General features: G+C 47.4%; 1 protein-coding gene across 1 annotated transcript; it reads right to left on the minus strand.

The window, feature by feature from the left end:
- Window positions 1–7,444: 7,444 nt before the first annotated feature.
- On the minus strand, window positions 7,445–10,688 carry LOC119309504 (ethylene-responsive transcription factor 1-like). Its single transcript, XM_037585496.1, has 3 exons — window positions 10,251–10,688; window positions 7,799–8,682; window positions 7,445–7,695 (listed from the first exon to the last, which is right to left on the minus strand). The coding sequence occupies exons 1-2, from the start codon at window positions 10,552–10,554 to the stop codon at window positions 7,835–7,837; spliced, it is 1,152 nt and encodes a 383-aa protein (XP_037441393.1). The 5' UTR covers window positions 10,555–10,688; the 3' UTR covers window positions 7,445–7,695; window positions 7,799–7,834.
- Window positions 10,689–12,277: the final 1,589 nt, after the last annotated feature.

Here is a 12,277-nt window from a genome sequence, read left to right on the forward strand (position 1 = left end):
TGTTCAGGAGCAATCGTTCCCGTGGACACAACGGTGACCCAAAACATGTTCATAGCCGTGAGCCATAAAGTGGTCTTTGTCTGCCAACGCTTAAAATACGTACCGGTAAACTTATCCGGTTTCAGTGCTGCGGCAAAGCCACTTGCCGAAAAATTCCTACACATAATAGGTTTTTGGACTTGCTAAGAAAATAGGCAATTTTTCGACTAATTTAATCCATAAGTAGATAACTAGCATTGCATTGACAGAACTAACAACATACTGGTACTGATCTAAACGAACACGTACTACGCAAATAGTAGACAAATCTACACATGACGCTAACACTGCTAATACAGAAATTATCATGAGAGGGATAAACGCGGTATACCCTCCAGTAGGCCATTCAGAAGCCGCCGCCGTGATGGCAGCAACAGAAGCGTCCTCGGCGGCCTTCTTGTCGGCCTCGGTCTTCTCGGCGGCGGCGCGTTCGGCGTCGCTGGACATGGTGATGACGGAGACGGCGCGGACGTAGAGGAAGTAGTGGATCGGAGGCGAGCAGTCGCGTAGTCGCTTCCCAAAAACCTATTCGTCTCTCTCCCGTACAGGAACCAGAGAGACGGAGTTTCGGAGACCTGCTCTCTCGTCGACCGTGTACGGGGCGGACGGGATGGAGTCACCGGCGGCACCAGCAGCAAAGGAAGGACGGTCGGCGGTGCGCATGGAGCAGATGTGTTCTGATCGTGGCGGCTAGGGTTAGGGGACACAACACACTTATATAGACGCAGCCGCATGGAGAGACGTGGGCTTGACCCACGTCCGAGTCTGTGACAGCCCACGATCCGACGTCTCGGATCGTGGCCCTGCTGTCAGAACCTCTCCGTTAGTGACTGGCAAAAATAAGAGCATAGGTGTGAGATCGGCTCGGCTCATTCCCGCAACCCGCGGCGCGTCGTGACGAGGCGAGGCGAGGCGTGGCGAGGCGGGCAGCGGAGGAGGAGCGCGCGAGGGCCTCTTCTCTTCTCAAGCTCCAATAGCATGTAGAAGAGCCACCCTTATAAACCACTCCAACTTTCCTTCCACTAGCATGGTGGGACTAAACTTCCCACCACCTTGTCATGCCACCTACATGGGCCCTTAGAGATCAAATCTGAAATTGTCATATGGGCTCTAGGCCCATCTCACATTTCAACAATCCCCCACTAGATCTCAGGGGCCCACTTTGTCCTTTGTTCTAAACGTTGTTTTGATATACTAGTGTTTCAGTGAAGACCTGTTAAGGTTGAGCTTCACCTAGAGCAAGTAGCTGCACTCCTTCACAACTGAACAATGGACTATGCCTTGAATTGTCAGTTTGGCGTAAAGAAGTTTCACCACATGTCTTACTAGTACTGGGCTGCCGAAGGCTGACCCCTCGGGTGGAGCATATAAGTCACACTCCTGGCCTATTCATGAGCTTACTAGAGATCACCCCAATCTCATAGACTGTGACTAGCAGTCGGGCTCACATAGGTGTGTTCCTCCAAAGATCGCTCTGTAGGATAGCATCTTGCTTATACATATAAGCCTTGGAACACATTAAGACAGTAGTCATCCTTCCATACAGTTTCCGAGAGTATTGCATCTTCAACGGAGTGGGTTAGTAAAGTTACTCTCCTCAGTTCACCACTGGCTTGTTTCCTAGATCCTACTTCACGGGATCTCCGATCACATAGGTTGGGTTACCACCATGGCAACTCATGTGGGTCTCATACCCATCTCCCTCGATGCACTATCTATCACTACACGTGATAGCCCTTTCGTAAAGGGATCTGCCAGATTCTTAGCCGTATGGACATAGTCCAGTGCTATCACTCCGGAGTTTCTTAATTTTCTGACAGCTTTAATCTCATTCTTATATGTTTGTTGGACTTCATGTTGTCCTTTGAACTCTTCACCTTGGTGATGACAGTCTGATTATCACAGTTCATAAGGATAGCTGGAATCGGTTTATCAACCAGTGGCAAGTCCATCAAAAGATCTCGAAGCAATCCTGCTTCAACACCAGAAGTGTCTAATGCTGTTAATTCTGCTTCCATTGTTGATCTTGTTAAGATCGTTTGCTTGCAAGACTTCCAAGAAACAGCGCCAGCTCCAAGAGTAAACATATACCTAGTTGTGGCCTTCATCTCATCAGCATCAGAGATCCAATTCGCATCACTATACCCTTCAAGTACCGATGGCTCTCCGGTATAGTGAAGTCCATAGTTCATAGTACCTTTCAGATAGCGCATAACTCTTTCAACAGCATGCCAATGTACATCACCCGGTTTGGAAACAAACCGGCTCAGTTTGCTCACAGCAAACGCGATGTCAGGCCTCGTTGCGCTCGCTAGGTACATCAGTGAACCAATGATTTGAGAGTATCTCAATTGATCTTTAGCCATGCCTTTGGATTTTCGAATCAACGCGCTAGGATCATATGGTGTTTGAGATGGTGTGCAGTCCGAATATCCAAAACGACTCAACACCTTCTCAACATAATGGGATTGCAGAAGTGTGATCCCACCCTCATTATCTCTCAGTAGCTTCATGTTCAAGATAACATCAGCCACACCAAGGTCCTTCATCTCAAAGTTCTGAGACAGAAATGATTTGACCTCCTCAATGACTTTGAGGTTTGTTCCGAATATCAGTATGTCATCAACATACAAGCACAGTATAACTCCTTCGCCCCCACCATGGCGATAGTATACACATTTGTCAGCCTCATTAACAACGAAACCAACAGATGTCAGAGTTGTATTGAACTTATCATGCCATTGCTTAGGTGCTTGCTTCAGGCCATATAAAGATTTCAGCAACTTACACACCTTCCTTTCCTGACCATCTATCACAAAGCCATCTGGCTGTTGCATGTAGATTTCCTCATTTAGCTCTCCATTCAGAAAAGCCGTCTTAACATCCATTTGATGGACAAGAAGACCATGTGAGGCCGCCAACGAGAGTAATACTCGAATGGTGGTCAGTCTAGCCACAGGTGAATAAGTATCAAAGAAATCTTCCTCTTCTTTCTGGTCATAGCCCTTGGCCACAAGCCTGGCCTTGTACTTTTCAATCGTACCATCGGGCCTAAGCTTTTTCTTGAACACCCACTTACATCCCAATGGTTTTCAACCATAGGGACGCTCAGTGATCTCCCATGTCCTGTTAGCCATGATGGAATCCATCTCGCTACGGACCGCATCCTTCCAGTAGTCAACTTCTGGAGAGGCATATGCTTCTGAGATAGAAGTGGGAGTATCATCCACGAGGTACACGAAGAAATCATCACCAAAGGTCTTTGCAGTCCTTTGTATCTTGCCCCTACCAAGGGTTTCCTCGTCATCCTCCTCAGGATTTTCATCATGTGTTCGTTCATAATATTCCATAGGAATGGCAGGCTCAGGAGTCTCCTCAGATTCCTGTCTAGAAGTGCTTTGCATATCTCTCATAGGAAAAATATCCTCAAAGAATGTAGCATCCTTAGACTCTATGATTGTACCGAACTTCTGGTCAGGTAACTCAATTTCACTACTAGAAATCTATAGCCAACGCTGTTCTTAGCATAGCCCAAATTAACACAGTCCACAGTCTTGGGTCCAAGCTTACGCTTTTTGGGGATCGACACGTTGACTTTCGCCGAACAGCCCCAAGTACGCAAGTACGAGAGTGTTGTCCTTCTCTTTGCCCATCTCTCATACGAGTGATCTCATTATCCTTTATTGGAACTTTATTCAGGACATGACATGCCGTCAATATAGCCTCCCCCCACCATGCCTTGGATAAACCCGACGTATCTAACATGGCGTTAACCAGATCAGTTAGAGTACGGTTTTGTCGCTCGGCAACCCCGTTTGACTGGGGTGAATAGGGAGGCGTCCTCTCATGAATAATGCCGTGTTCCGCACAGAAGGAATCAAACTCACTCAAGAAGTACTCTCCACCACGATCTGTACGGAATCGTTTAATTTTCTTTTCAAGTTGATTCTCAACTTCTGCCTTATAGATTTTAAAGTAGTGTAGAGCCTCATCTTTAGTATTTAACAGATACACATAGCAATATCTAGTGGAATCATCTATCAATGTCATGAAGTATTTCTTTCCACCTTTAGTCAATACACCATTCATCTCACAAAGATCAGAATGTATGAGTTCTAATGGTGCCAAGTGTCTCTCCTCCGCAGCCTTGTGAGGCTGGCGAGGTTGCTTAGCTTGCACACATGACATGCAGTTAGAACCTTTGGCTAAAGTGAAACTCGGGATTAAATCCAACTTAGCTAGCCGCGTCATAACACCGAAACTTATGTCACAAAGACGTGAATGCCAAACCTCAGATTCATTAACACTCGAATGAATATGGTTCACGACTTTATTACAGAAATCTACGAGGGAAAGGCGAAACATCCCTCCGCTCTCATAACCTTTTCCAACAAATAGTCCATACTTAGTAACAACTAATTTATTAGACTCGAATACCAACTTAAACCCTTCTCTACATAGAAGGGAGCCACTAACGAGGTTCTTCTTGATGGCGGGGACATGCTGCACGTTCTTCAGCTGCACGATCCTTCCCGAAGTAAACTTCAGATCGACCGTGCCAACACCATGAACAGAAGCACTCGCACCATTCCCCATCAATACGGACCCGTGGCCTGTGACCTGGTAAGAAGAGAACAATGAAATGTCAGCACACACATGAACACCTGCACCTGTATCCACCCACCAATCGGTAGGCTGAAACACTGAAAAAACAGTAAATAAATTATAGTACCCAGATGCACCATTCTCATTGTTTCCCACAATCATGTTGACAGACTTGGAGTCCTATTCTGACTTCTTAAACTTGTTTGGGCACTTGTTGGCCCAATGTTCATCTGAACCACAAGTAAAGCAGCCCTCATCCTTCTTGTTCTTCTTGAAGGTCTTCTTACCCTTCTTCTTGAAGTCGGTATTCTGTTGGACACCGTTCTTTCCCTTGAACTTGTGGGAGTTGAAGTCCTCTGGTTCACCATGTTGGCAACAGAAGTCCCTTCGGCCCCTTTTCCGTGCGAGTCCTTTGCCCTCGAATTCTGCTCAACACTCAGATGGCCAATGACATCCTCCACAGAGAATTCACGCCTCTGATGTTTCAGAGTGGTGGCAAAGTTCCTCCAGGAATTGGGGAGCTTAGCGATTATGCAGCCCGCGATAAACTTGCCCGGTAACTCGCACTTTAGAAGCTCAAGCTCCTTAACAATGCATATTATCTCATGAGCCTGCTCCAGTACAGGACGGTTCTCAACCATCTTGTAATCGTGGAACTGCTCTATAATATACATCTTGCTCCCTGCATCGGCGGCCCCGAACTTAGATTCGAGCGCCTCCCACAAGTCCTTGGTGACATGCACATGTAAATATGAGTCGACCAGTTTATCTTCGATCACGCTAAGAACTGCTCCGAGAAACACAGTGGTTGCCTCCCTGAACGCCTTCTCCTGTTCAGGAGCAATCGTTCCCGTGGACACACCGGTGACCCAGAACACGTTCATAGCCGTGAGCCATAAAGTGGTCTTTGTCTGCCAACGCTTAAAATACGTACCGGTAAACTTATCCGGTTTCAGTGCTGCGGCAAAGCCACTTGCCGAAAAATTCCTACACATAATAGGTTTTTGGATCTGCTAAGAAAATAGGCAATTTTTCGACTAATTTAATCCATAAGTAGATAACTAGCATGGCATTGACAGAACTAACAACATACTGGTACTGATCTAAACGAGCACGTACTATGCAAATAGTAGACAAATCTACACATGATGCTAGCACTGCTAATACAGAAATTATCATGAGAGGGATAAACGCGGTATACCCTCTAGTAGGCATGCAGAAGCCGCCGCCGCGGTGGCAGCAACAGAAGCGTCCTCGGCGGCCTTCTTGTCGGCCTCGGTCTTCTCGGCGGCGGCGCGTTCGGCGTCGCTGGACATGGTGATGACGGAGACGGCGCGGACGTAGAGGAAGTAGTGGATCGGAGGCGAGCAGTCGCGTAGTCGCTTCCCAAAAACCTATTCGTCTCTCTCCCGTACAGGAACCAGAGAGACGGAGTTTCGGAGACCTGCTCTCCCATCAACCGTGTACGCGGCGGACGGGATGGAGTCACCGGCGACAGCAGCAGCAAAGGAACGACGGTCGGCGGTGCGCGTGGAGCAGATGTGTTCTGATCGTGGCGGCTAGGGTTAGGGGACACAACACACTTATATAGACGCAGCCGCGTGGAGAGACGTGGGCTTGACCCACGTCCGAGTCCGTGACAGCCCACGATCCGACGTCTGGGATCGTGGCCCTGCTGTCAGAATCTCTCCGTTAGTGACCGGCAAAATAAGCGCATAGGTGTGAGCTCGGCTCGCCTCATTCCCGCAACCCGCAACCCGCAATCCTTATAAACCACTCCAACTTTCCTTCCACTAGCATGGTGGGACTAAACTTCCCACCACCTTGTCATGCCACCTACATAGGTCCTTAGAGATCAAATCTGAAATTGTCATATGGGCTCTAGGCCCATCTCACATTTCAACAGGATCTAAACTCTTACTCCCTCCGTACCGTAATACCTGTCGTTGTCTTAGGTTCAAATTACAGTGATAGGAAACTGAAACTGCCCTGCCCTGGGTTCCAGCTCCTGAATCTTGCAAGATATAATCCTTAAGGTGCGGTACTTGGCACAAATTATTGTGCTCATCATGCAAGGTTAATAAAAGCTTGCTTGACTTTGTGTGAGCCCACTTGTGTGGGAACCTTAAAACGCAATGGAACTGGACATGCGGTCTCTGTCACTGACACTCACCATGGCGATGATGAATAATTCCAGGGACCATCCATGTATCATGTATGATTCCATGACAGCACATCCAAGTAGGCCAATTTGCACCCTAGATTTCTCGATCGGTGGCGGAAGCAAATCTTGGGGAAATAATCGGAGATGAATTAGACCCGGCCTGGGGCCTGCATTTCCCCACAAATATTGCTACTTGCAAAGAAGCTGCATCGCGAAGCATGTACGATGAAAAGGATGCGCTAACAGTTATATATGCAACTTGATGCCGACTTTTCCCCTAGGAAAATCAAAGACGGTGATGCAAGCTAATTGTTGGTTGCAGGAGCGCTAAAGAGTATGATAAATAAAGCAAAACCAGGGACCAAATCCAGTGTGCAAACGATCATCTTTAGAATCAGTTTTTCAGGTCGCACTCGTCCCAGATACAGTCAGCTGCAGTATTTAATCTGCGTCCACAAGTGTGGCCGCCTACCAATCAAAACCTAATGCTGGAACATGGCACTAATCGTTCTCAACAAACAGCTGAGTTAAGACAGAACCATTTAATATGTGAGCTTGTTGATCTGGTCTTAGATCTCTCTGGATTTCAGATGTCTCACAGAAAGCGAAAGCTAAGCACTCAGCAAAACGCCATTGTAGATAGTACTTAACAATATAAGTACCAAGGTATTTATTTATTAAACTCCAGTCTCCAACATGCACCCAATCATAGAGGCGATATACAACAACAAAATACTTATAAACATGACATACGGTTCCACTGCTAGCAGCATACAGTCTTTAGCATAGCTAGGGTTTGATCCGCTACCAAGCATAACAGATGCAACCTATCCTTCATCCTGGCCACATGCACCACCACTTCTTCATCTTGGCCACATGCAAGGGATCTGGCAATGAACCCAAAGTTAAGACCATTTAAGAACAACAGTTGTATTTTGCGCAAGAAAATCATGGAAGAGAACGAAACCATATGCAGTATGGATGGCTTACATTTGTGCTATCCGCAGACCACACTGACAAGAACCATCAATAACCACCAGCCGCCATGAAGAGCTCATCAAGGCTCCAGAGATCCCCACTGCTTGCCCCGTCCTGCATCGCACCATTCAGCAGAAGGCTGTCCATCGATCCGTCCGAGCTGCTCTCGACATAAGGCAACGAGTACTTCATCTCATGGTCAAAAGCAGGGATGTCTTGTGCACCATTTCCCTGAGGCAGCACGGCTACACCAAAGTTGTTCCTCATTCTCTTTGGAGCTCCACCTTGCAGGTAAGCAGGCTCGCCGTATGCCGGCATGGCAGCAGCATTCGGAACGAAGACGGATGTGTAGTCTGGGGTCATGGCCTCGTCGTCCCACCCAAAGTCAGTGGAGCCAAATGAATTGCTGCTCTGGTCAGAGAGCATGTTCATCCCGAATGTCTCAGTGGGCACAAGAGGTTTCACTGGAAGAAGGGAATCCACACTTTCAGCTGGCTTTGCAGAAACCTTCTTGTCATTGAAGGCAAACATCGCGAACAAATCATTGTCTCCTCTGCTCAGATGATTGAAAGGCTCATCCTCGCAGGCCTTCGGAGGTGGAGCCAGCTTTGCTGATTTAGCAGCAGTTGGCTTCAGGGTGGACTTCTGAACAGCTGGAGCTTCCTCAGGAAAATTGACCTTGGCCTTCTTGCCGCGGATCTTGCGGGCTTCAGCATCATATGCCCTGGCTGCCTCCTCAGCAGTGTCGTATGTCCCGAGCCAAACCCGGACACCCTTGCTAGGGTCACGGATTTCAGCTGCCCATTTCCCCCAGGGACGCTGGCGGATCCCTCTGTACTGATTCTTCCGAACGCGCTTCACTGATTTGGCAGCAGGTCCATCATGTTGAATAGCATCTACAATAATGTTTTTATACTTAGTAATACATCCCAACAAGATAACTTGAATAGGAAACTGGTGGTGCAACAATCCAATTAGCAAATGAGTTGCCGAAAATAAAATCATTCAGAATTTTTACGCTACCCTGATATCTGCTTATTTCTAACAAGTGCACCCATACTAACAGTACATTTTACTCTAGTCGTACAAGAGATGAATTCATATGTTTGACCTGAAATTCTTCCTTATGTCCCATATAAGGACAGAATTTTTTTTACTAGAATTGGAATAATAGTTTCCAGTTCCAAAATACATCTCTAAGATAAATAGTTATATTGGAAAATTAAATTGGAGAGCATTAACCGGTAATGAAAATGTTGAGATCAGAATTGTGTTTCCTTCTGACATAGAGTATGAGCATACTGTCTCTCAGAAAAAGTATGAGCATAGTGTAGAAATATCAATTAACCTTGGGAACGACATGCCTATAGCGGACATATATAAGTAACAGACAAGATGCTACTAGGAACAACATCTTTGAGTTTATAGAAATAATTGATTGGTCTACGATTAGCAATAGATAGTAATTTTCTTCATTTCTCACGGCTATCATGTTTGAAGTATCATCCAGCAATATGATATCCATGATATATAAAAAATAGCATGTCGTTAAGAATATGTTTTCATTTACATCAGAATTAGTTTTTGTTAAGAATATGTATCTAGATGTATTTTAGTTTTACATACATCCCTTTTTGTCCATTTTGAAGACAAGTATTTTCGGATGGAGGGAGTATCTATGATGTGTTTTCATTAACATCAAAATTAGGCTAATGTGTTTCCTCGGGGGGAAAAGAATTAAGCTGGTGTGAATTTGAAGTAACAAGATTCTTTTATTTATATGGATCGAAGAAACTGAAATGAGGTAGTACAAAATTATTATTTTCGGGGATCCCTGGAAGGGCAATAAGGCATACATCTAAACTTCAAGATGGCAATACATCAATGAAAATTTAACAAGAAAATGTAAAAATTAATATAGTGATTTTTTTTACCATAGAAAGACATGTTATAAGAGCATCACCAGAGATAGGTTAATCCTAATAAAATCATAATACAAGTCTGAAGGTTACGAAACCAAACCCCATGATTAGTTATGGAGACGCACAAATACACTCAACAACCACAAAAACTCAACTACATTCGAAGCTCATTAATCCCCCACCTTACTGGCTTACTATCCTAAAACAATTTAGGGTTTCTCGCGAAAACAACAACATTCCAGTGTTAAAAATAAATAGCAGGTTCTAAGACAGAGTTTGTCTACCAAAATCCCCACTGGCTAGGATCTCACGCACTAGAATTAGTCAGATTTGGAGAAACAAGCGAAATTTATCCCTCATACCAAAGATTAAATCTAGTACCAGGCCCTGCCATCGGAAGTGGATTCGTTGGGCAGATACTGTAGAACATCTTTGTCCTCAACGTCGACGCAAAGCAGGCGGGGGTATCTTTTGCCCTCGTAAATAAATAAAGGGAAAGAGAAGAGGAGGAAGGCAAGTTGAATGTGGTCGCCGTGTCTCACCTAGGCGGGTCGGAGCCGGGAGCGCGACCTCGGCCGCGGCGGCGAAGGCGAAGCCCGCCGTGGCCGGCGGTGGGGGGACCTCCTGGACCGCGTCGTCGTCGTCGTTGGAGTCCCGCTCGAAGTCGCGGAAGTCGGCCTCGAAGTCCTCCTCTTCGGCCGGCTTCTTCCGCAGGCCCGGCCAGAGCGAGTCGGCCGTCACGCTGCGCTGCTGCTGCTGCTGCTTCTTCTTGGCTGCCGCCGCCTTGGCCGCCGCGGCGGCCGCCGACGGCGGGATGAAGCCCGCGAGGATGGCTCCGCCGCACATGGCGAGATGCGGATCAAGGCGAGGGTCTGGGCTTTGGATCGGCGCGGGGAGCGGAGGGGAAGCACGGGCGGCACAGTGAAGGAGGAGGCGGGGGAGCTTTGCGGGCGGAGTGGGGGAGGGAGGGAGGGAGGAGGGTGGTGGTGAGATGGTACTAGTAGCTGGCGGACGGTGCTCCCTACTTATAACGGCCGTGTCAGCTGACGCGCTACCCGACAGCGACGATCGAAGCGGCTGGATCCCTTTTTTCACCCCGGGACGATGGGTAAACAATCAGTTGGTCACCGTGCCTCTCTCTTTCGCGCCAAAGTGAAATCCCGAGTCGGTCGTCTTCGTTGTTCGCAAAGAGTGGTAGACATTATTGTATGTTCTATTTCTCTCCTTCTATAAAGGTAAGGTACACAATTTGCGTGTCTTCGAAAAAAAAAGAAATCCCGAGTCAGTGCACGTACTACTACTACTAGTGGTAGCAGTACAGTCATGTGTTTATCACAAGACTGGGCTTCGTGCGTGGTTGTGACACGGCAGAGTACGTGCCTCCGAGTGAGCGATGATAGCTGCTACGACCTACGAGGACCCAACCCTACAAGATACAGTACAGTACAGTTTGTGTTTGGGGTCCGGGCACGGGAACGGGCTAGTGTAACGTGTAAATGCGCTATGGAGGGCGATTAGGATGGCCGTCAAAGCTGCTTTTGGAGCGAGCCGGGCATGTGACCGAGCGAGGCTCCTGCTGCTCCTTGTCCTTGTGTTGTTGGGTGTGCCCAACGCGATGTGCGGCTGCGTTCCGCCTCGCGTGATGCGTCCGTCCATAGCGTCACGCTTTGTTTCCGTTTTTTGTCTCGAGGAAATGAAGGGACAAACCAAAGTGCTTGCGTTACGAGCTTTTTTGGGCGCGATAAGAAACGCGAGAGCGTGTGAGGTGTGACAAAGGTGTCTCTGTAGTGTACTCTGGCAACCGGTGGGCAGGCAGGCTCAAGGGTGGTTTTGCGGCACATAGTAAGTACGTCGCTCCGGCTATCCGGCAGCTCTGACGCATTTAAATCGGCATTCCGGCCGACCTGTGTCCAACTGTACACTATGTCGGCTATATTTAGTGTCTCGGTTTCTCTCCTGTAATTTCTTTTTCATCTGTAGTGTGCGTCACGATTCATGATACGCATTTGTTGTAAAATATCTCCGTGCAGTGCAGTCAGGCCCCATCCGTGACTGAGCAAGCGATATGGACTTCACCGCTCAGCCCACACCGCGGGTCAAACGAAGATCTGCGCCGGAACTCAGCCACCTACGGAGAGAACAAAATAGCCTCGGCTCTGGCGGAGACCTATGAAGAACTATTCAAGGCTAGCCCCAGGGAAGACCACCTGTCAATGTTCATCGTCGCAACCGTGACTCCGTCATCGGATCTTCGACTTCACAACATCAAACAAACCGAGGCAGTCCCACATATACGCCTTCGACTACCAAAACCACTGCCGTGTCTACGACAACACTCAACCTCGTCATGTTGCCGGAAAAGCCCCAACGCCAACACCGCCATCTTCCATCAACCCCGATTGCCGATGCCCAGCTTCAAACACAAAGACCTTGAGAGGGGATAAGACCCATTGTTCTCATTGCGGCTCGGACGGACCTAGCTGTGATGCACTCATTTTGCATCACTGCTTCTTATTATAATTTACTCGTTAACAATTATATTTTTACACATTACTTCTCGGTTCTAATG

This window comes from Triticum dicoccoides, chromosome 5B (assembly GCF_002162155.2).
Source record: "Triticum dicoccoides isolate Atlit2015 ecotype Zavitan chromosome 5B, WEW_v2.0, whole genome shotgun sequence".
NCBI classification, from domain to species: Eukaryota; Viridiplantae; Streptophyta; class Magnoliopsida; order Poales; family Poaceae; genus Triticum; species Triticum dicoccoides.

What these genes read in the sequence shown, in the direction of transcription:
- LOC119309504 (XM_037585496.1), bottom strand. Translation starts at nt 10,554, where the DNA reads ATGTGCGGCGGAGCCATCCTCGCGGGCTTCATCCCGCCGTCGGCGGCC. An exon ending in CCCGGCTCCGACCCGCCTAG is followed by an intron (nt 8,683 to 10,250) that starts GTGAGACACGGC and finishes ACATTATTGTAG; the next exon opens with ATGCTATTCAACATGATGGA.